At 29.5% G+C, this 26,328-nt stretch overlaps 1 protein-coding gene across 1 annotated transcript; it reads right to left on the minus strand.

The window, feature by feature from the left end:
• Positions 1-326: 326 nt before the first annotated feature.
• Positions 327-23,442, minus strand: LOC105366989 (sodium/hydrogen exchanger 3-like; the record flags this gene model as incomplete). The annotated part of the gene is made up of 10 exons (XM_011505609.1): positions 23,425-23,442; positions 21,642-21,898; positions 18,716-18,933; positions 16,466-16,668; positions 9,469-9,558; positions 6,968-7,038; positions 6,682-6,897; positions 1,524-1,653; positions 1,303-1,440; positions 327-402 (listed from the first exon to the last, which is right to left on the minus strand). Coding segments are annotated over exons 1-10 (1,417 nt in total), but the record flags the coding sequence as incomplete, so codon positions are not given.
• Positions 23,443-26,328: the final 2,886 nt, after the last annotated feature.

Consider the following 26,328-nt stretch of genomic DNA (forward strand, 5'->3'; position numbering starts at 1 on the left):
CAAAACTCCGGGTGCATATCTGACCTCAACGCAGTATTTGTTTTCGAAAATCCGAGAAACTTACAAACGTTTTAATTTGTTTTATAATAATCAGAATTTTCTATACAATCTGACTATAGGTAAAAAGTTCATTTCTATCTTTCAAATACTTTCATTATAAAAATAATGTTTTTATATTTAAAAGAATAAATTTATAAAGAATTAAATTGTAGAAGAATTGTAAAGAAATATTTAAAATATATTAACCAATTATTTTAAACAAATATAAATTTAATATTATCAAAATTATTTATTTTTTAGAATCTAATAAATATAATTTTACATACCTTTATTCATTTTTTTATCAATATCTGATACATGAACTGGGGAATCTGGAAAACTAACATGATTTTGTTTACATTCCTAGAAAAAAAAATTATTTGTCAATGTAAATACGAAAAATATAATATTAACTTTATAAAGTTTTAATATAATAACTTGAAAGTTTTTCCTATCTTCGTAATTAGATACTTAAAGTGATTGAACACTACAAAATTGTAATAACAAACAATTAGTTTTTTTAAATAAGCAGTTAACTTACTGCTTGGTTATAAGTAATTAATATATTGTTAAAATATAATACAAATAAGACGAGATTGAGTAGTATTTATTTTTATAATTTTCTTGGGCAAAATTTAATGTTTCATCGGTCGTTTCAGAAATAACCAACGCTGTACTGTTCTTTTTATATATTTGCCAATACATATTCAAATATGCAACTAATGCTTGTTATTTATGAATTATACAGTTGTATATATTGATTGAATAGGTAAAACTTACCGCAACTATTTAATTTATTACGATTGTATAGATTTGCAATTTTATTTCTTTCTTAAACAAAATCGGTACTCATGCTTAGAATATTTATATTGGTACATCATTTTTTCTCTTTATATAATTGTATTGCACAATGTATATCGCCATTTTGACAAAGTTTGAAATTATTATATTCTTATTTTACTGTACTCTATTGGGTTTCAGGTATTTATACATTATACGTGTACAATCGTATATTTAATATTATATTTATTCCTATAGTACAAATTTATAAATAATTTTATATAATACAAACATATTTGAACATTTTATTTATTTATTAAAATAAAAATATTTCTAACATTAATGTCTTTAATTGTCATTTTATTAAATGAATAAGAGAATTTAAAATAATTAAATTAAAAAAAATATATATATATACAATATTTAGGATTTATTAAAACCAAAAATGTAAATGTTATAAATATTTTCTGTGATAAAATTTACCTTCGTTAATTTCTTACGTTTCGATCGGTGTTTATGTTCTCCCATTAGGCGTCGTATATTCATATGCATTTTGTAATTAACTTGTGTACTTAAGTCTCGGTCATTAACTGCATGTCGACTATAACTTAAACGTCTATGCTGCTTTTTAAAATAAACATCTTAATAATATAAATAAAACGTAAAAATTAGTTTAGAATAATATTAAAGTAATTATAACTTACTCGTTTATAAGGTTTACACAGTTCTTCAGCAAGAAGATGATGTATTCTTGCATCTGTAAGATCCTTTTTAGATGGATTATATTCTAATTCTTGAAAATCAAAATTCCATCCATTTTCAATTTGACTACAGCTTGAACAATAAACATTTTAAATTTTAATTATTTTAAAGTAAATCTATTATAAAAAATTAAGTAATTAATATTTATTTATTATTAGGAATTAAAAACTATTTATAATTATTTTTAAAAAAATACGATTGATTATAGAAAGAATTATGGAAATTTATATTCATATTGTTTATGATATAGGAACTTGTATTATTATGGTAAATTATGTTTTACGTTTAACGATTTAATTTTTTTTATCATTCAATAATTTAATTTATATATAACGAGAAAATAAATTTTTGTATTATTCCATATCGAAAAATAGAAAGTTTGTTCAATATTTCTATAAAACTGATCTATTATATAGTTAAAATGATTTGAACGACAATGTTACATATTTTAAACAATCGAAACATATTCATTAAAATTTAAAGATTTTTACATAAAGATAAAATTTCAGGATTGGAGCACTTTCTATGAAAATTAATTTTCTGCAATTTGTAATTGTTCTAGCTCGCGAAATCGTAAATATTGACTCCGAAATTTCTTGATTATTTAAAGCCTTTGCTTGCGAACGTTCTGTAATGTTTATCTCCACATGTTTATATTCGCGTAGCAACTATGGTAGAATTCTCCAACCGTCTAAAGCTTGTTTCCATACAATTCTGGAACGTCCTAGAGCTTGGACTTTGACGGCATAGCAACATCTATGCATTGTTTCCAGCTAAGTAATCTGCCGTGCGCATATTTAAAGGATGCACGCGACAAGCCTAAGCCTCTTAGTGAAACTCCTTCAGTGAAAACGTCATGGCACAGATCACAGCCTGCCTTAGTAGGATTGCCATGGAATAGTCGATATATTTGAACAGAGCCGCCATGGAGCGACTAAGCCTTCAGTTTCGTGCCCATATTCAACAGGCTTCTAGGCTTACTGTAAATTTCTCAATAAATCAGTTATCAGTCATATATTGAAAGCGCAAACATGCCGGGCTCGTACGGCAAATATTGAAAGCACGTACGCGCTAGCTTCGTACGGCACTGATGGTGCGAATGCATCAACCGCGATAAGTACTATACGTTCGAAAAGCTTCCGCGAACGGCTGAAGCTTTACCAAAGGACACCAGCCACAAGCGCATTCTTGCTTGAGTCAACTATGAGGAGATGCGCTAAACTGCAAGGAGCTAGCACACTCACTACTGTCTTTAGATCCTGTTCTCCAGATGAGGCATTGGCCTTCTGTAATTTCCGCCAAGAGGACCCGGAGATTTACAACCTCCAACCTCGACTAGCAGTGCGCATTATCTCCACGCGAGGAAACCACTAAGGAACGGTAATATCTCAACGATTCCCACCAACAACGTAGAATGATAATTATTTGTTTATAATTAAAAACTTAATAAATAGCATGAAAAACAATTGTGTTCATTACTGAATTGAAGCATTAACCTCTCACTTATTCACATTCTTCCATCAGTAAAATGGTAAATATGGGCTAATCCAACCATCTTGGTCTTTCGACCACTGGGTGACAAGAATTCCGAACACAATCTTGCAATAAATATTAATAAATTTACAAATGTCTAAAAACAGAGTACCGGGCGAGGAGGGTCAAGTAACTAAGATTAGGTGTGAGCTCCCGATGTTGATAGGAGGAATGCAGGCTAGTGGACAAGATAGTACATGTATTCAATAAAGAGTAGGTTTGTTATTTAGTTTTCTTTTATTTATATAATTGCACTAGTTGATTATAATGAGTTTTATTTTATGATTGAACATTTGCTTTTCTTGATTTGTATGTGTTATTACCACTGAGCGTTCACGGACGTCGCATACACAGGAAGAAGTTGAAGCCTTGCTGTTCCTCTATATGTAATACACGTGTAGATGGAATAATACACACAGAAGAGCGAGTTCGTAAACCCCCGCGCTTCCTTGTATATGAGCACGTGGCGATTGCTTGAATTGCTTGTATTTGTGTTTTGCAGATAGCTTTACGTATCTGCAGATTGACGCGTATGGCTTGTTATAGTTATGTATTAATTAGGAATGGAACGTTACCTCGTAGTTCTGCACGCTGTGTATAGCTATGTTTTGTCTTGTTTTTTTAATTTGTCTCGTGTGGCTCCTCGCAGATTGATTGTGTATACTATACGAACTGATATTCGTAGTTCTCGATTCCCCTTTTTTGTATTACACTGCTGCGAGTGTATGATTTGATTATCTAGTACTTGTGTTGAATAGATTAATCTTGGACTTTTGCGTTTAATTGACTTGTTCATTTTCTGTTAGATAAGATAAGATAAGTGATTGTGTCATGCCGGCGTTGCCTTTTTTAAAGCCTTCTCTCGACCACGCGGTGGTCGGTGAGAATTCCCTCTCTTTTGGTGTCGCCAATCAGAGTTGTCTTGTCGATCATGACGTTGCAAATGAGATTTAGTCTTATTAGTGTGCCCAATTAGAATTCTTCTTTATTTTATGGTAATTCTAATCACGGCGCTTTTCGAGTGGTGGCGTCTCCCACTAGTGAGTCTTTCCAAGATGGAGGCTCCAATGAGAGCGGGTCTTGCTCAACTCCCTTCCATGATGAGGGGTCTTGATGCCGCGCTTTTCCCTCTCCATCCTATCATTGTCGCATGCATTTCTTGTAATCATGCGCGTTGCGATCGGCCAGTGTTGTGAAGGTAAGGTGTAGCATTGGTTTTGAGTGTATCATCTGGCTTGTATTTTTCAGACTAATTTTATGACTTTTGCACGCCAGATGTTTTATGACTTGTCGTCGATAGATGCTTTGTGGCGAGGCCGTATAAAATATCTCGTAGCAGTAGTTTTATGACTTGTTTTGCTGGACACTTGGACCTTTATTCTCGCCAGATGTGTTTATGAATTGTATTTTCTTTAGATATTCGAAGTTTTGCTGAATTGTTTAGATTTAGTTAATCCGAGGCGCGTTTGAATGTTTATTTCTCGAGTAGGCGAGAGTTCGCTTTTTTCGGAACTCTTATCTCGAATTTTCCAGATGTTCAATGAGCTGGGAGTTTTCTTACATTCTCGAACAAAAAATAATAAATTTAAGAAAAAGTTTTTCTTTTTCAGAAATTTAGTAGTTATAAATTATTTATTACTCTGATCAGATAGGATAGAGATGCTACTTAATCCATTTGTAATTTTTATAAGACTCGTTTAAGTAAAAATTATAAGAATACATATTTTGCAAACGCAATTTTGCAAAAAATTGAAAAAAAATTTCATATTAAATATTATAAAAATTATTTCTTTAATAATTTTTAATTAAGAAATCGTACAATGAATTTTTATTTTATTCATTTTCTGTGGATAAATCTATCTTTTATCTATTTCAGTTCTTACTTGCTTTAGCTTGAATTCCAATATATGTAATTCTATAAATCTTATATCAGTTATATAAAATCTTAATATAAGGTGTAATTTTCCGTGATTAGGAACGATTTTATGAAAGTTTCTTCTATATTTATACCATCTTAGATAAATTATATTGAATAAATTCGAATTATCGACAACTCTAAATCAAAGGAATACCAGATAATATTAATATTATCTTCTAGTATAATATATTCTATAGCTTTTATAAGAAATATATTTAAAAAATCTATCAGAGGTTTAGATGAAGTTTATATAGTAATTAACTATTCATATCTCGAAGCGTACAAAGTTTAACAAATAGAAGTGCTCATACAGGTTGCTTCGTGGTCTTTTCCACCAGATAATTTTAGATAATATTATCAGTGCTTTAAATATGAGTTTTAATTTATAATTTTATATTTTTTAAATTCTCATATGATCTATATTTGTATCTGCTGTATTGTTGATTAGTGGAAATATTGCTTTTACATCTTTTTCTGTTAATTCCGTAGTTTTTGGATTACGAAAGTTCTCCACCAAGAGATTCATTTGTTGCTATAAAATCATTTATGGAGTATGGAATTTATGGAATATTTCTTTAGTTTACTCATAATGAAATTGTTGTGCAATTAGTTACCAAAACAGATATAGAAGATTGTTTGTAATTTTACGTATTTGATTTAATATTCTTTTACATATGTACCATCTATGCTTTAATTCATTAAATAATAAAGTTTCTTATTTAATAGCCGAGTGTTGTGATCCTTTATTTAATTATACATTATTCTAGTTATCTTCATTCTAAAAAGGCTATTTTTTAAAATTATTATTTTAACGGGATATTTTACTCATGTTGCTTATGTAGTTAAGAGCTACTGCTATATTCGCATTTTTTAAACCATTAATTAAAATAAGATAATTAAAACTTTAAAAAGTGAATATTAGTATGCCCTGTAGTTGATATACTTAATATTCGTTTTTCCTACTCTTCAGAGTAACAAATCATTATTGTGTTATTTTCATTTTCAATTTATGGTAGCAGACTCTCGTCATGCTTTTTTTCTTCTTCCTAGAGTAAGAGGCCTTTACTGTATAACTATTCATAGTATTATAGTAATTAAACATAAACTCTTTAACCAATAATCATATAAACACCAAGAAAATATATTTCAATTGATTTAAATGGGTTTAAATGGGCATAAGAGCTTTTATTAAATTTAGGCTTTATTTTATTATTTATATTCAAATATTTTTTCTTTTTTATATATTCATTCAGTTTGATTGTTTATCAATATTTGGAAACATTGTTATTTTTGTATTCTTTTTATATAAAAATTTATTAAGATACATACTGTTTAAATTATAAATTAAAATAAAAATCCCACTTTAAGAAGCGTAATCCAAATACAAGTCGAAATGGGTAGAGAAAACTTAAACGCCTGTATAAACTGCGGTAATTAATTTTATAATTATAATTAGCACAAAAGCAGTTATAGAAAAAAAATGTTCAACATTATTTAATATGAAACTGATCATATAAATACATGTTTATATTATCCGTTGCGAATTATATTTAATGCTATATCTGCTGACTGTTCATGTTTCAAAGGTTATGTAAATTATTATTTACAAATTTCAAAGGCATTAAATATATTTTAAGTGTTAAGATTACCTTGCATTAAGCTGTCCGGTGTTACTAGAACTTTTAAAAATAGTAGACATACTATCTATTCCATTAATATTACCTAATGTTGAAGCATTTCGACGTATGCATTCCAATGCATCCTTCATAGTCAATTTAGAATAAGTTTCTAAAATTTTTGGTTCTGCTCCATAATAGTTTCTTACAATATATGGACGAATATATCTGTTATCAAATCTCTTAAACCTAAATGAAACCATGCTTTACTTGATATTGAAGTTATTAAAATAAATTACTTTTTTTACTGTGTACTTACTTATCACGAACATGATAATTTCCATGTTTACCCAAAATATCTTCGATTCCTGCCATAATATGATCTATTATCTAAAAGAGTAATATTAACTTCAAGTAAAATGTTTACTAATGATATTTAATTTAAATCAATCTATTAACTTAATTAAATTAATAAAGTATTTGGATTTGCAATATCATTATACTAATAATTGATATAGTAAATGGATATAAGTCTTTAATTGATAGATTAATCGGCAAGCTTAAATCAGGATTAGATACAACATTAAATACTGATAGTTATCGGAGAAATTTCATTTAAACGATATCTTTATAAGGTATACATTTTATTAATTATCTTTTGTAGATGAGTAGATGTTCGAGTTATGAAAAATCTCGAATAATTCTTATACCCATTATTTTAAGTTAAAACATTTTTTTATCTGTTAATTAACCCTTATAATTTCATTATGCTTATAGTTTATATGAGAAGTAAACATTCTATGGCATTTCTTAGTACCTTTTAGTTACTATATATTCTGCTTCGTATATTCTTAAAATTTGAATATTTTAAATTTATAATTTTTTATTTTAACTTATGATTTATGATATTGTAAATTATTCTAACTGTGATGAAATGTGTGAATGTATAAGCAAATCATTTTTTTAAATTATTTAGTTTAATTTAATTTAATTTATTGTTGCATATTATAAAACAAATAAATATTACAATATAGACAAATTCTAGTTTAGTTGTTTTCTTAATTAAATAATATTTAATAAATTAAAGAAATAAAAACTTTTAGTAAACTAAACTCTTAATATTTTTATCATTTTGATTTAGGAGAAATGGTTTTTGACTAGTATACTTATAATTGATTATTGAGATATTTATACAAGTTTAAAACTACAGATATAAAACCTTTGTTTATATTTCCTTATAGTTAGAAACATTTTATAGACTTGTCGTTAATAAATATTAACCGTATCAATTAAAAATTTAAATCGGAATATTTGTCTACCTATAATCGAAACAAATAAATGTTTAATTGATTATTATCCATTCTGTAACAACAAGGTACCAGTAAAGCTGCCGCAGAAATGTTGAAAATTTTTTTATAATTAGTAATGTCACTCATCACAGTATAGATTTTAATTTCTATTTTTATTTAATTATCTAATGAAAAACCATAATCTTTACGTATTTTTTTCTTTTTACTTTTTCATAAAGCGCGTGTTATTAAATTTACACTGATTTTATAATGTTTATACAACTTTAAAGTATAGAATATAATTAATTAGAATTATATGGTAAAGTACTTGATATTACATTTTTTCATTATTTAATGTATTATAAAAATTTAATTTCATAAATCTATAAAATAAAATTGATATTCAGCAGTATAAACACAATTTTTTACTTTAAGTTTTAATTTCTTTCACATGACTAATAATTGTAAGTGTTCGAAACTGTTTGATTTCCTGGCTCGAACTCTCAATGTTTCGATAGCTTTATAAAAATTGTCGGCTGCCCTAGCAGATGTTTGGGAAGGAGTCAAGTGGAAGGGCTGTAGAAATACAGTGTGTGCTTCTTCAATAAGTATGGTTTATTACGATTAATTTAGAGTTACATTATTGATGTGATGGATTTATGCGATGGCAAGGTGTATCATATGTTCAATAACGAAGATGCAGTTGGTTGGACCTGTTCCTGTGGTGGATGGTTTATCTACACCAGATGGTCCTTGATGATGGTAATGTTGTTGACCTTGTAAGTATCAGTACCTGATTATGCACAGTCCTATTAGTGAGTGTGTTTTGTGATATTCATAATAGCGTCTTGCTAATCTTATAAGGATTAACAACGATTTATTCCTTAGACTTTGTTTACTCACATAGGTACAGTAGCCTTGATCTGGTTCTGTGATGAATGGTTCTCTATCACAAATGCTCGGTGTGAATGACGAATTATTTACCACCCCGAATGCATCGTGTGGATGTACAATTATATCGCTATCCCGAATGCTCCGTGTGGATGTTGAATTATTTCGCTATCCCGAATGCTCCGTGTGGATGTTGAATTATTTCGTATGAAGGAGATAGTATCGAACCAGGTGTATTGACGCATCTTCTTTCTGTTGTTGTGAGTAGCTTGCAGATTGACTAGCCTTCATAGGTGAATAGCATGACTGACTGCGTTAATGTCCGAAAATCGACTACTGCGCCTCATGATGCATTTGCCTTAATGTCTACGCAGTATTTTAGTATTTTAGATGTACCGGCTTTTCCGAACTTCCAACGACAGTTTTCTTAAAAGTTATGATGGTTGAATCGTTTCCCTAAAATGACAACTGTTGATGTTTTCCTCGAAATAATAACCGTCGGGGGTTTTCCAGAAATGATAACATTCGAAATTCCGAGAATCTCAAACAGTAAGAATTTAAAAATAAAACTAAATTTTTTGATTTGATACAAAAAATAGAATTTTTTTTATACTATAAATTTTATAAACATAATACTTACTCGTTCATGTATTCTTTCGTTCATAGTTGGTTTTCGTTTTTCAGCTCTTTTCACATTTAAAATTTTGACTAAAGGTTTTATTGTTATTCCCTGTAAATAATATAAACAAGTTTATTATATTTTATTATATATTATAAAGATTTAATTATTTTCTAACTTTACTTATAATATTGTTGACAATGACAATGAATACAACTAATACAAGCAACAAAGATAGTGCGTAGAAAAAACAGGGATTTGAAAAATGAGGATATAGAATTAATTTAGATGAGAAACGAATAAACATAATGATGGAGGTTTATATTGTGTTTGATTTGTGTAAAAAATAATTAGAATTGATAAGTAAAACGTCAAACATTTAAATTAATTAAACAAATAGACATATAGCTGATTAAATTATAGTGATCCTAAAAAATTGAAACAGAAGATATGTAATACTTTTAAATTTACGTATTTTTTTTAAATAAAAAAAACATGGATATAGCATAGTTTAATCCAAGGAAATTATTATGATCCTCGAGCAATTTAGTAGTAATACGAAATCGAAAAAAGAAAATATATTGCGTTAAGTAATAATAAGATGTACGATAAATGGAATGGAAAAATATAATATTTATACGATCAAAAATGTTACAATGAAACTATTAAGTTTAGATTACTTTTTGTGATATATATAATATTTAAACCAATTATATATAATCCATGTATTCTTTTTATTTTATATTATTTGTACTAAAATATATTGCATAGAAAGACCTTAGCACTATCGATTTTCTATTAACTAATTTCTTAGTCATATATTATTGTAATTTTTATCATTTTCATTTAGAAAAGATGGTTTATTAGTTACAGTAAAATAAACTGGGAAAAACAATTATTTCTTCATAAATTTTGTATCGTATATTAATTTATTAATTGTATTGTTTAGTATATTATCTTGTGGAAAATATTTAGCCCAATACTGACTTTTGTAACTGATAAACTATTTTAGGAACTTATGTCTTTGATGATATAATTACTATAAAATCGTTAAATATATATAGTTCGAAAGTTGAAAAATAATAATTTCATATACTTTATTTCATATAACTGATAAAATCAACCTCGAAATATCATTTTTTATTTTCGATCATCTTTGTTGAAACAGACTTTAAAGTATTTTAAGAATATCAAAGGTAAACATATAGCTAATATTCATTATTTTATTAATGATTTATCAAATCATTATAGTAGTAAGATTCTCTTGAAACATTAAGATAAAATGTGAGAATAAAAGATAAAAGTATAGAATATACTTATAGATATTCGTCGAGATTGCGAGAACAGTTTTATTGTCACAACTTCCCACGGTCGACACTCGAGAAGGTCAATACATCTGGAAAACACCCGTGAATAGTTAGTTTATTTATTCTCGCTTATCTGAAAACGTGCTCATGATGTTCTGGTACAGTTAAACGATCTTATTGTTTACTAGATTATGAAAGAGTATCAGATATACGTAAAAATATGAAGTACAAAACATTTCCTAAATTTCACTGCAATCCAAAACCCTGCACCTGAGATAACAAGCAATAGGCGTACGTGCGCACTCGGCATCTTAAGACACTGCTTACATTGTTCTTAACTATGCCGAATCTTGTCGATCGCGTTAGCCAACCAACCACGCTCTAGAGGATTCCTCATATCGCTAAGTTCCATAGGAGCGAGAGACGACCAATAGTAAAAGCCCCCCCCCCCTTTCCGACACTTTCCCGATTAGCATATTCAAAACTAAACCCGGAAGGAAGTGGAAATGAAGGCGTGCATGATCCATCATGCTGCCCAAAGTCATAATGCAATTTACCGACACTTATTCTTATTCTAACAGATAAGCCAAACTTATTCTTATTCTCATCAGAAAAGTTACGACTACTCCCGAGAAGGAGGAACAAGGAAAAGGTCGATCAGCTGAGTCTTGTAAAACATCTTACTACGGCTGTGAATCAATATCCCGTTACCCTTAGTCTCATCAAGCTCTAATTGCATATGTACTGAGATTCTCGTCATCTCAGCAAAAGAGGCAAGGAAGATGAGAAGAAGTTCAAATGCAGCAATTAGTGTATGGAAACTTCTCATCAAGCCTGTGAGGAGAAACTGGGAGCATCACACTACAACTTCAAGTAAGTTCTTACCACTAGTGTTGATTCTTCACGTCATGGTTTACTGTGAAAACGGACTGCAAGCTGTCCGACCACAGAAGCTTCCTGCGTATGCTCACTACACAAGACCAGCAATTCGCGCCATACAGTGACACGCATTTCCTCTAACCACTATCATAGGCACGTGCTCACTCATACGGCCCACTATTCAGAGGCAACTGCAACACGTGTTAAGATTACGACACAAACAAGAATTGTAGTGTTCGTTCAGAACACAACAAACGATCATAACCTCTCGAGTAGTAATATTCAATAGAATATAACCTGTCTCTTTTTACAATAAATCATCATCATCAATTTGGAAATAAATTGAAATTAAATGGAATAAACAGCAGTAAGAATTATGTGTTAATTATTGAATCAGTGCATTTACCCTTCCATTTCTCCCGCATTCTCCCACACAACATCTAGTGGTTTCTTACTTAATTCTACACGTTTAGTTGACGAGCCAGATTAGTGGAATTAATTTTTATAGAGATATGTAGAAAATATTAAGTTAAGTCTTTTACATATGGCAATTACCATTTGGTGGTTCAGAGTTTCCTGTTATTTGAACATGAATATTTATTAAAATAGTTATCTAATAGTATTTGGCGCATAAATGATGTGGAAAAGGTAATGGTATATAATTGCACTATTTCTCATAGAGATGAGATAAATTATTTTCTCATGTGTGATTAAGTTTACTATTATACGAAAGTAATTTTTAAATTTTATCTGCTCATAAAGATAATTGCTTAAGAATTAAATAGGAATGACAGCAGCATTTCATTCAAGATATTTTCATGGAGATAATTTTTCTTATAGAACTTAATATTAAGATTATTAAATTATAATTTGTTATGATACTATAGATATTATGTTGGATTTTCTCCTTGATATCAAATAAAGTAGTCAATTTTTTTGTATCTTAATTTGAGTAATATTTTTTATTAAAAATCAAATTTTATAATTTAAGAAATAATTACTAAATTTTTTGATCTAACGTAGAAAACTGAACAGACTATTATACGATTAGATTTCATTTTCATTTTTTAAGCTAGACTACTTTGTTTGTTAAATGTAATTTCTTGATACTAATTTCAATTAGATATTAGTTGTAATAAATAATCATTATTAACATAATTCAATCTAATAAAAGAACGTAAACAGTAAATTATATTTATTAAACATAATTCAATAAAAACACTTTATTTTTTTCTGTTAATAAAGAAATGTATTTTATTAATAGAATTGAAGTTCTTCATAGAAAAAAATAATTGTATTTATTTTGTACAAAATGTATTCGCCGTTCCGGCTTGTTTTACCAAGACCGGTTCGAAGGATAGAAATTGATGCCGTTGACAACTCAGGGACCACGGATGTTGTATGATAGCGATGAAAGGTCACAAGTGGAAGTAATATTATAATAATTCAATATAAATAAGGCTGATCTATATGCTGTTTATTCTGTTATTTATTCGATGACAAGGCTTGAATAGTATTACTATTATTAATTATTGAAAAAACTCGTGTGGTGTATTAATGTGTTTGCGGTGGTAAACGTACACTCATCTAATGCAGCGTGATGGTTTGAATATGTTCGAAATATTGTAGGGATGTAATTCTTGGCGAGATGTAGGGGCTGTACAAGAGTCGTGAGAGTTGGTTAATTATATTTATTATACAATTTATTACACTATTTACATATGGATGTTATAGAATCTTCTTGTATCTTATATGAAGATATGATTTCTTGATCGGCTTCTTATACAGGAGGTGTCACTACACAAGATGCCTTGAAATCATTTAATTGATGTAAATTGCACAGGTATATAATTGCTGCACACTTCTAAGTGGAGAGTGTGAGATAATCTTGATGATTGTCTTATGGCCGGTTCTATTGCCGGCTCACAATAATTGAAGAGAAAATGTATATCAACGTACTTACAGCGATATCGTAATTCAATCTGATTCAGCGGTGAGAGGGACACGAATCATGTGCGGCGTGACTCCTTTACTCACCAGCATGCACTATTCTTGATCTGCCTTTGCGGTGAGAGGGACACGAATCATATGCGGCGTGCCTCCTTTACTCACCAGCATGCATTATTCTTGTGGCGAATTACTCACTTATTTCTGTGTTGAGTGAATTTTTAGATTTGGCTTTCTTGGACACTTAATTACTATAACTTGACCTTTCCCTAGACTGCTCACTCTCACTCACGATGATTTGTTCTTTTGTCTCGGAAGGGTGCCGGTTTTCTTCCTTAGTCCAACATTTAAAGCTTCTTGTCGCGAACCCCCACTCAAGGGGTTCTCGTTATAGTTTTCCAATCAGAGCGTGCCGATTTCCAAACGTATGCTGATTGTACACGCCCTTTTCCCACTTCCGAGGAAATTAGGCATTAACAGGGGGATGTCCGAAGAGCATCTTTGGTGGTAACGCCTTGCGTGGAAGTTTGTCCCCTTTCCTGGAGTGACCATAGTGGGGGTAATTCGTGGTCAAGCATTTTTGCCTAACTGAAGTGAGCGGCAACGTGTGGCTGACTTGAAAACAATGCCTAGTATTCTTGGTAAATGTATAGGCACACGTGCGACTTAGAATCTCGAGAGCCGCGCGTGCCGAGTTTCGGGTTGCAACGAATTTAAGAAATGTTTTCCATTCAATTGTTTTGAAATATTTTAATCATCAAAATATGCTAGTATAAACAGTCTAGTCGGGTTTTGATGTGAGCTCGCAAGGGTCGTTTTATTGCTTTAAAAATAATCGCTATGCTGCAGGTCAAAGGCCATAAATGGCTGTTTATGAGTTCACAGATGTACAAACCTTTTCAAGTCTTATGTGGTCTTGGCGAGACTTTCTTAGTTTTTCGTATCCGTTTGATAATCCCCCTTTTGTTGATTATTGAAGGTTTTTCTAGTAAATATAATTCGAGAGATTTTCTTTTCATTCTCGAACAAAGATCTATACAGATCTTAAAGTTTCATAAGTTTAGCATTTGTAAAGACCACTTGTGTTTGGTGAACAAACAAAAAATATAATGAAACATATATTTAAATCTACTATTGCACGTAAAAAATTAAAGTAAAGTATACTGATATCTAAATTATCAAATATGTGGGAGTAAAATTTTTTGACAATTGTTTAAGTAAGAATAAGATAATTTTTTTGTTACACTATATTTATAATTTATTATAAAAATCAAACTTTAATTTTAAACATTTTGTATAAAAATTAGTGTGTGTATTTTTAATATTTAAAAATGTAAATTATTTAAATATTGACATAAAATAAACGATATAATTTAAATCTCTCATTCTTGAATTTCATACATTTTCAAATTAAAATTGTACCAATATACAAATAGGTAAATTTCTAAAATTCAATTATATAATAATACGTTCACAAGTGTATACAATATTTAAAAACAGAAAAAATAACATTGGTAATTGTTCGGCAACTTCGAAGAATTTAAAAATGGGAAAAGTACAAGCTCTCGGACGCTTATGTTTGTAAACATTGATTCTGCGAATTCGTAAATAGTCTATGCCTTATTTTCTAGTATCCTACAATATTTTCGCATAGCAACGCCGATAAAAATTCTCGAACCTTACAAGGCCGTGTCCTTCTTTACTTCTCGAATATTCTGGAGCTCAGTTTCTGACGTCATCAAGATTTTCGGCCTAGTAACAAGCCCAAGCGCAGTTGCCAACGTTGTAAGCTGCAATGCGAATATTTAACAGCAGCTCGCCAGGCACGGATGCTCACTGTAATTTTAACAATCGTTCACTCATCTGTTATTTCTCACAGTATTTCTCAATCAATTAGGTATCAGTTATTACTCATACAGCTACTAAACTCAGCCGCATGCCTGGCAATCAGTCTACAATATACACCCACAAAATTCTGCCATACTCTGCAATAAAAAGCTGAAGTCATAATAATTATAACCACTTAAATGCCCCAAATTAAGCAGTCATTCAGTTCGCAGTATCGGTAGTTCATAAAGTGCAACTGTTCAATTATTCGTCCAAGCTAGTCATCTACGCCCTAGCCACGTTTCGCACGAAGTCTTTGCCAGGAAAGTGGTGCAGTACGCTCTCTCAGTGCAGTCATTGCAGGGAACGTGGCGAAGTACGCTCTCTCAATGCAGTTACTGCAGAGATCATTCGTTCGCTTCTCCAGTTCGCAACAACAACAATCCTTCAAGGGCAGATTGCCGTTCTACAAATAGTCGACTATATAACTCATGATACCAAGTCCTTCCGCTCTCGAAGGTATATTATTTATCTTTCTTGCATATAACTAGCTAACTAATACTCCCATACTTCCTTTTGAGTATGATCGATTCGTCATGATAACTACCACAGAGACATTAGCATACTCCTCCCTTTGAGTATGGTTAATTCTCTCTGCTAAGCACTGCTAACTACCATTACCATCTTCCCATGCTCATCTGATGAGCATGGTCGTCTGTCCTTGCTGATCCGTACGTCAGCATAGAATGCAATAATCAACATCCATTGATAATCCCTATAACATCAACGACATCGCCACCATTACGGAGAAGCAGCGTCACCATTGCAATAGAATAATTTCCTCTCTCTCACTAGAGGTAACCATAGAACTGCAATATTGTAACTGTTAATAAAACAGAATAAACGAAGTCTAAAATCGAAGTTACACACTGTTATAACAATAATTATCGAGGAAATTATTAATATAAAACTTTAATATAACTATAATATTTATTTATAACAATATAATGATATAAAATATCATAAACTACAATTTATTTTATGATTGAAACTCTTACCTGAAAGAATACTGTGAAGTATATCACTGCAATTGTCGTTGTAACAAACATTGGTTGTAAAGGAATATGTTTATTATCAATTAAAAGAACCAAAGCAAAAGCCACAGCACCACGCAAGCCTCCATATGACATAACAAATTTTTCTACTCGATTTAATTTATGCAATCGAAATTGATTAGCTATAGTAGTTAGTATCATTACACCTTAAAAAATTAATATTAAATATATATTTATTTATGTATATTTTAGTTATAATGTAAACAACCTCAATTGGCAATGATTTTTTTATCAAAATTTTAAGACCTTTAATAAGCAAATACATTATTGTAGATATTTATTCCACAAAAAAATATAAAATCACAAAATTTTAATGATTATAAAGTTAATAAAATTATTACTGATATGATAGTATTTTTAGCTTTTACAATTTAAAATATTCTAAAAAGTGTATACTTTTGTAGATATGGTAAAATATATTATTTTACTGGTTGAACGATAGTATAATGAATTATTATGATACTTAAAAGTCTTTATCTGATTGGGCGCCATTCTAATATATACAATATAAATACTAAAAACGTTTTAATTCTGTTTCGCTTCCATTGTCACACTATTTTATGCACATCGTTGTATTTATAAAACTGAAAATTTGAAACTTATTGAATTTGTCACAAAATATTTTTTACATTTAAGTTGGGTACAACTCAAAGGAATATTTTTTGAAATATTAAAACAATAAGATAAAATAAATCTATTTGTTCCTTTCATATTATACATAAATATATTCGAGTAATTTCTATTTACTAAAACAGTAACATTCTTAAAATGCTTGACGGTATTCAAATTATTAAGTACAATGACCTTTTACTTGTTTTAATTTAATTTAACTATAGTTTCAACAATGCAAATTTGAATTTTTAAGTTAATTACTGTATTAAATTTCAGCTACCAGAATGATCCGAAAAGTAAAGTGGTTGGTTTAGACCGTACAGTCGGTGTAATGGTGGTGACGGGTGGAGGGAGTGAGAGGTTAATGCATTAATTCAGTGTAAACACAATTGGTTTTACTGACTTTTATTTAGGGTTATGTTACATTAGTTGGTTTTTACCGATCGTTGGGAGAATTATCGAGATTCTGATAGTTATCATAAACTGCAGGGCGTCGTCCGGGTGTACAAGATGAGACTGGGCTATTTGTACTGAATGCGCTTAATTGTACTAGCGAAACGTAACAGTAATTACCGAAGGAGAAGTTGCGAGAGACGCGTGGCCATGGGTGCTCTCATTGGCGATATGAATTGTGTGGACTATCTGGTCAATGTCGGTGGCCTCTTCAACGGTCTGATAATCATCAAGTTGCAGAGGCCTGACTGATAAAGTCGGCGCTGTGTCGCAATAATGATGGCATCGCTAGAGCTACCACACAATATCGGCAACCTCTTCTACAGTCTGATAACAATCAAGTTGTAAAGGCCTAACCGATAATGTCGGCGATATGTCGTAATAACAATAAATGATGATAAGTAGCTTGCTGGTGATGCCAGACTATGTCGTCGCCCTCAATGCGGTCTGACTAGAGTCAAGTTGTGGAGGGCGCACGGATAGCTGGCCAGCAATAGACAATAAATAATGTAAATAAATTAGTATACCTTAGACAGACGTGAAGAACTTATAACTGTTATGACTTGCACTATTTTCACTTGACTTACTCAACAAGACTGATTTTCTTCGTCGTCTGTTGCTGCTTATGCATGGTTTCGTACATTTAGAGTTTATAATTCTTGGAAATTCTGTCAAATTTTCAGAAAGCAAGCATTAGAAGGTTCGATAATCTTCCTTTGTCGCTATGCGGATACGGTATAAGACTTTAAATACGTCGAGAATTTTTGTAGCGACTACTTCAAATATTACGCATTATAATAAATTTAAATGTAATGGAATCACATATTAAACAAAGCAATATATTCTCATTGCTGGGTACTTCAATCCTGAATAATTACTATTTGGAGCACAGAAGTAAATAGATTTCTAGCTAATAATGATTTTCAGTTATTCATATTAATTTAATGTTAATATAAATTTCGTTACATTTTTAGATTTTTAATGAATTATATTAATTTCCAATTTTAAATATGAATAAATAAATATAATTTAATAAATCCTATGTGTATCACTATATATAATGTATTATTAAAGTATTTGGTTAAAAAGAATGGAATCATTTTTAAATTGTAATAATTTATATCTTACCTGTTATTCTATAAATAGAACAAAGTATTACAGTTATAACAATGAAACAAGTATTCCAATTGTGATTATTATTTACAGTTGCAACTCCAAGAAACATAAATATTATTGTTTCAGAACTACTTGATAACATTTTCATTGCATATTTTACTGTAGTATGAGATTTATAAGAAATATTTGCTTCCACATAATTTTTCATAGTAATTCCACAAAATGTGATCCTATAAAATTTAAATTTGAAATATGTTAAATAAATTTTAAATTGAAGATGCCAAAATACAAAAGCTAATCTGTTTAATTAGTAAATTAAATTGCTCCATTTCATTTTTATTGAATATTTTTAAAACATAAATTTATAAATTTTATAATTTTCATACTCCTCCAAAACATTATTTAAATTAATTTTATCAGAATTGATTGTAGCTTCTTCTATATTATAATCTATTTTAATATATGAATATTTAATTGTGTAATTGTGTAATATGTAATTGTGTAATGAATATTTAAACTTTCATTTAACTTTTTTTATGAATTTATATACAAGTTAGATATTAATAACTTAAATAAATATTTTGTTGTAAAAATTAAAAATAAAGAAAAAGTAAAATTCTTAAAAATACTCTAATTTTATAAGGAATTTTCTTACTACTTAAATAAAATAGAAAATTTGAATGAGAAATATATAACTAATTGTATTGCATATAAGGGAAAATTATATATTACAAAATTTGTAATATAACATTTGGTTTAAAATATTTATTGAAAACGCTGATTTAAAAAAAAAAAATAAATATACCATAACTGATCGTTCTACTTGTCAGCTTATTTTTTGTTTGATTTGTTCTGATTTTTATGTTCAAGGACAAACTATAGTTGTACTGAACATTAATGAATACGGTTATTCAGGAGGCGCACTTTTCAAGAAAATTAACTCTTGGAGTAAAACGGTATATATTTTTATTTGTGTATTATTAATGACGTAATATTTTATAGATTGTGCGTATTTTCATTTAATTATATATTTTATTTATTGTTAAAAAGTAGAAAACTATATGAATTCACTTATATTTTTAATAATTAAATTCCAGTGCTTTTGTTTTTGATATTTGTTTAAATTTATAAAATAATATTTACAATGATTTAAAAAGTTTTCTTGTCTACCCTATCGATGTATTAAAATTTTATTAACTTTATTAACTTGATCTATACTAATAACATCAGAATAATCAGTTTTAGTTGTGAAAATATCTACATATATTTTCACATAAACTAATTTAATTATTCATAGACTGATCAAAGTGTATTAAAAGGATTCTTTATTCAATTTTTAAAAACAATTAAAAAAAAAGAATTATTTAAACAGAAGAGTATATGTTATTAAAATATATTTATAGTAAAGAATATAATTATTATCTAGAGAACATAATATCCACGTTTGATTTTCAAAAGGATTTTTTTTTAACTATTAATTAAAACATATTTAATATATTATCTCGTTAATGCGATCTTTATTAAATATCATATAATTAAAATTTGCTATCAATGATAAGCGCTTCGTAAGAGTTGAATGAAGGAACTATAGAAAGCTGGAGAGATTGACCATATAAAAGGCACAGTAAAATGGCTTAAGTGTAAAAAGTTATAAAACAAATAAGATAAGAGAAAAACTAATTTAATAGAAAAATCAAACAAAGGTTATGTTCAAAAGAATTTAGAAAGTGAAAAGCCATCTGAGCAAAACAAAAGATATAACGTTTATTATTTGCAATAGCTTTGCAATATAGTATTTTTGTTTTGATTCACATAAGTACAGCAGCGTCTATTAAGTTTATGTATTGTATATGGATTAACCATGTTGACTGATATGTTTATTAAATGTTTATATTGTCGACATAAATATTTTTAAATGAAATGCACTACTATAGATCTAAAATATTTATTTACACTCTTTTTCTAATTAATTTTTAAAATTGAAGCTGTATTATGTTTAAAAATGGGCTGTAAGATTTACACAATTGGTCACTAATATTCAAGAGCATTTATTAACACGTTCTTTCTAATGTTAACATAATCTTATATTAATAAAATTGATAAATTGTAATTCATGTATAATAAGATTGTAGAAAACATTGCACAGGAATAAAGAAAAAAAGCTCTATTAATCGTGTTTATGAAGGATATTTATGTAATTAGTTAATTATTATACAAGTTTTATTAGCCATTCATAATTCATATTCTATGGATACTATGTAGACATAATATATATATTATACAGATATAACTTAAATGCTAGTATCATGTATTTAATTTTTTTCAACGATTCTTAAATAAATTTTAAAATAATCTCCTAGAATAAATTAATTGATACCACGAAAACAGTACAGCTTAAATTGTTAACAACTCTTCTTTTCTATTTCAAATTTAAGATGAAATATTTATTTTCATGCATGTGTACTAATTAACATTAAAAAAATAAATATAATGTCGAAAGAAGTATTTTTAGGATATGGTAATAGATAGTACATAAAAGTTATAATAAAATTATAAATAAATAACTTATTCAAAATAAAATATACAATGATTGTTTTAAATTAAAATATATAAGTATTTATGCATTATTTATTCAGAAATTGATTTTATTTATTTTTTAATTTGATTCCTAATAATGTATTAATATTTTGTATATTTAAATAAAATAAAAACAATTGAAACTCAAAAATTGTGAATATATTTATTGAAAGAATTTGTGTTTGGATAGAGAAACGTTTACGAAGAAAATTTTTATTACTTTAAGACGATGTATTTATGAATTATCATAAACTATTTATTGCTTTCATAATTATTCAGTGATATATGTTAATAATCATTATCATAAGATAAAATTATAATTCACAAAAAAGTTAAAATATTAAGTAAAAATAATACGTACGATAATATTCCTGACATATGAAATATTTCAGCACTTAAATATGCAAGATATGCCATGACGAAAATGAAAATTGGTTCTATTACACGAACTTGGTTTGTAAATCTTGTAACAAAACCTGTTGCAAAGCCCCAGATAATTCCAATGATAGTTCCTCCAATAGCTACAACGAAAAAAGATATAAATCCGGATAAAACATCTGAATATGAAATTCTGTGAGGGCCCATTTCACTATAAGTTTCAAACATGTGATATAAGACCTGAAAATATAACAAAGTTAAATAATTTATAAAAGTATTTATTTATTAGATTAAAATTTTATATTTATTCACAATGTCAAATTAACTACATATTTAGTATAATTTTATGAAGATTCTTGAAATATATATATATTAATATTAATTTTAAAATATTTCGCTCTTTTTCATTATTTAAAAGTATATTCTTATAAATTTTGAAAATTCTGGTTTATACAAAAAAACTATAAGTATTCGTAAAATTATTAAATATTTTTAATTCTAAAGATAATTACTTTTTTATGTAGGTTTTCTTTATGTTGGTTATACATTTTATATATCCAATAATTCAGTCACATATAGCGTAGATTTATACAACTGTATAATTATATTTTAAATGGAATAATGAGTAAAACATTATTTTAAAGGTACTACTGATATTAAACTAAAATTAAAATTTATTTAAATAAGAAAAGAATTAATAGTATATATAAATATAAAAATTTAGTATTTAATGAAACTTAACAATAATTCTCGAGGCAATAATAGAAAAAGCCAATTAATCGTTGCATGATACAGTCAGTGGATGCTGATTGGTGTAATTAAATAAATGGACTGCTACCGGTCAATGTTCATATGGAAGCGTTTAGAAAATAATACTCTGATACTTTACTCTCCATCCATTATTATGAATGGCACTAGATTTTACGTTCGAATAAAATATAATGTATATTAGTATCAAATTTCTTAGCAAATTCATTACTTAAATGTACACAATTCATGTTACAAAACAATGATAACTTCCTAAAGGCATCTCACAGCTCATTGCACACTTACTTGTAAATTTATGTAATTGATTGAGCTTATTCCAAACTTATTAAATAGACTTAAAACTCTCAGTTTTATATTAGATTTAACCGCATTTAAAAAGATATAGTTATAGAACCGAAAATTTAGCTATGCCGTATAAAATGAAATCTGTCGTCTAAATTTGTATAAAAAAACGTAACGTATAACAATGTTCGAATTAAATCTCTACATATGAGTAGATGTATATATATATATATATATATATATTTAAAAGATAATGATCAAGTTCATAAAATTTATTATTATTGAATTAACGAAAAAGCTCACAGTATCGAGTTTATTATGCAACTATATAATCATTTACATTATTTACATTTCTATTAAATTGAAGAAAGATGTAAGATAAGTTCAGCACAGCAGTAGTTTATTATGAGTTACCGTGAATATTTATTGTTATAAATAATTTAAGATACGATATAATTCTATATACAGAATTTATCGAAAAAAAAATTACCATAATGTACCATATGTCTGCATTATCATCCAAAGGATCGATGCAAGAGAAACAGCAGTTGCAAAAGATGTAAAAGGCGACACCACACCTTATTACACGAAGATAGTAAATCAAAGGCAAGTAAAAAATCCAATAGCTCATCACCGACTATCATCAACACCTCTAACACCACTACCTGACGAGAAGGTGCAGTCGTCACTCTATCAACACCACTAAGATTACCTACCCTGTTGGCCACTGCCATGACTAAAGTTAGCTCACCATCGACCACGGTAGAAGCACGTCTTTTAATTGACAATGGCTCGGAAGTTACGTTCGCTACAGAAGATCATGTAAAGAAGCTCAATTCACCACACCCAAAACCCATTCTTTCATTTATTATTAATGAAATTGTTATTGCAAACTATAAGAGTGTACAATTGAAAGGCGATTATTATCTTATTTTTATTCAAAAGTTTCGTAAGGAAACATTCGAACATAATTATTAAACAAAAAATTACAAATTATAAATTCCAAGTCCCGTTTCTATATACAAGTATCTTTAATATTAAAAATTTTAAAAAGTTTCGAATAATCTTCACGTACGTAATACCTGTAAAGCATTCAATTTATTATCATTAATTCTCATTTGTAACGAGCGCTTAAAAATGAGCCTGTTACTTTTAATATTCATGTTAATTGAAATTTTGAATCAATCTTACTAATTGTTCTGCGCAAGGTTAATACTGATTGCGAGCTCTTTATTATCGAAACCATATAAACACATTCTGTCTAAAAATAGAGTACCGGGCTAGGAGGGCCAAATATCTACAGTTAGATGAAACTCCCAGATGGTTGATGGAAGGATTGCGGGCAAGTGGACAGAATAGTGCATATATTCAGTAATAAATAGTTTCGTTAATCGTTGTCGTTTATTACGATAATTGCATTAGTTGTGTTATAATGATTTTTAGGTGATGTTTGAATGTTTTTGTTTCTTGAGTTTTGTATTACTATACTCGTGAAAATACTCGTGAACAACCATTTCTATTATTCTTCGCGCTACAGACGTAGTCATTGTTTTAAATGCAATAAACGACCCTTCTTATTTGACAAAAAGAGCGCGGCGAGTCTGTTTATGAGAGAATATTTCGAGAGTTAAAGTATTTGAAAATAATTGAGTGAAAAACATTTCCTAAAATTCATTACAACCTGAAGCCCGGCACGTGCCTCCGGCAATCTTTGCCGCACGTGTGCCTTTAATGTCACCAGACAACGCATGTCATTGTCAAGTACGCAAAATGTTGCCACTTGCATAGGCCAAGCGGCGGAGCTGCTCCAAGACCCCCCCCCCCCCCCCCTTCGAGAGGTGTTAAAGGTGGGGACAACACAGCAGCAAAGGGCTATCTGTGTGGGGAAGTCAAGTCAGAAGGGAGCTCTTACTTATGGGTAAAGACTAATGACCAGTGACTAATTCATAAAAATATTTATTTAAATATTAACAGCAACATTCATTTCGTTTAAATATATTTCTAAAAACTGTATATTTCTATTCAGAATAGTATATCGACCGATTGTTTAATTTATATACAATAGTTTTTCACATCTTATTACATACGTGATTGTTAATGTTTATTTGATAAAATATTTATAATAAATTTATTATCTCCTGCAATAAAAAAATTCTTTACTTTACAATTATATATTTTTTCTTCATTTTATCACTCTTCGGGATTGATGCAGTCCCATGAATTTCAAACAAAAGAAAGGTCTGAGGAAACTGTCTGAGGAAAGTGAGTTATTGCAATAAAACATATCTTTAAATGAATTAAGTATACATTATTACATCAGAAAGAATTATATAAGGTCTTCTTCAAAGACCATGCACACTTAGATGCACCCAGAGCATCTGCTATACTAATCAAAACATTTTTTTGAGGAAGGACCTCGATTGAATTGGAAAAAAGCATTTAAACAAAGGCTATGGCAGCACAAGCTCAATGGGACGAGATCATGCAATCTCAGACTTCTACACAATAGCTGACAATCAGAAGGTATCTCACCGACCTGACCGACCTCTACATGCCACGTTGGCTCAACATAAGGAGCACCTCACACAGAGAACTACATGGATTCTCTGATGCATTAAAATTGACAAAGTCGGCAGTCATGTACGTATGAGTGCACGAATAAAATAAAATAATGGCTATGTAATGTGTTCCAAGACAAAGTAGACATCCACCTTTGCTTAAGAGAATCCCAAGACCAGAGCTTACTGCAGCCTTACTCGATCCGAGGTTCAGATAGTGCGATCTCGGCACAGAGAAAATCGACGTCAAGGCAATCCATTGCTGGAATGATTTACGGTAACCCTCACATGGACAAAGTCCCATCCATCAAGTTGAAAGAAATGCATGAAAACAGGGTTATCCAGCTGTTAGGACAAAACACCAAAGGCGCACTGGAGATGAGTCCCTGGGACTTCAGATCCAGCACATGGTGCACAAAACATACACGCAACATAAATTCAAGAACATCTATTGTGGTGGACAGGACCACCACGGATCCAATTCGCCAGAAGCATGACCATAGCAACTTACACGAGAGAAACAATTTCTATAAGGAAAACGACCCGCTACATCATTGTTGGCCACGGAAACTATATCAAATTTTCATCGAAACAAACAGATAAATATTCTTCGCTGGAAAATTACTAAGGATTTTCATTGTTTGAAAATTCATCAGCAGTTAAAAGAAAAAAAAAACGTGAGCCGCTGCCTACGCTCCACATAACAAAGGAGGCTTTAAGAAGAATCAAAGGATCCCAAGGAAAATGGTAACACCCCTTGAAGACAGATTCTTGAGATCTCTCTCACGGATTAAGTATTGCACATCATAAAAAAGGTTATAAAAAACAGGCTCACTCAAATTTACGACATATTTTTTCCAGATAAGCAATGAACCTGGCCAGCTGCCATACCCGAAGGATAAAATTCATCACCAACTGTGTTGGTGATGGCGGGTGGAATGTTCGGGATTGATGCAGTCCCATGAATTTGAAACAAAAGAAAGGTCATACGCGCTGTCCCACGTACCGCATGTGCGCCTAGACTGACCGAACTCGGCAAGTCCGAGCAAGTTTACGACCCGA

The sequence above is a fragment of the Ceratosolen solmsi genome, unplaced genomic scaffold (assembly GCF_000503995.2).
Source record: "Ceratosolen solmsi marchali unplaced genomic scaffold, CerSol_1.0 scaffold129, whole genome shotgun sequence".
NCBI lineage: Eukaryota > Metazoa > Arthropoda > Insecta > Hymenoptera > Agaonidae > Ceratosolen > Ceratosolen solmsi.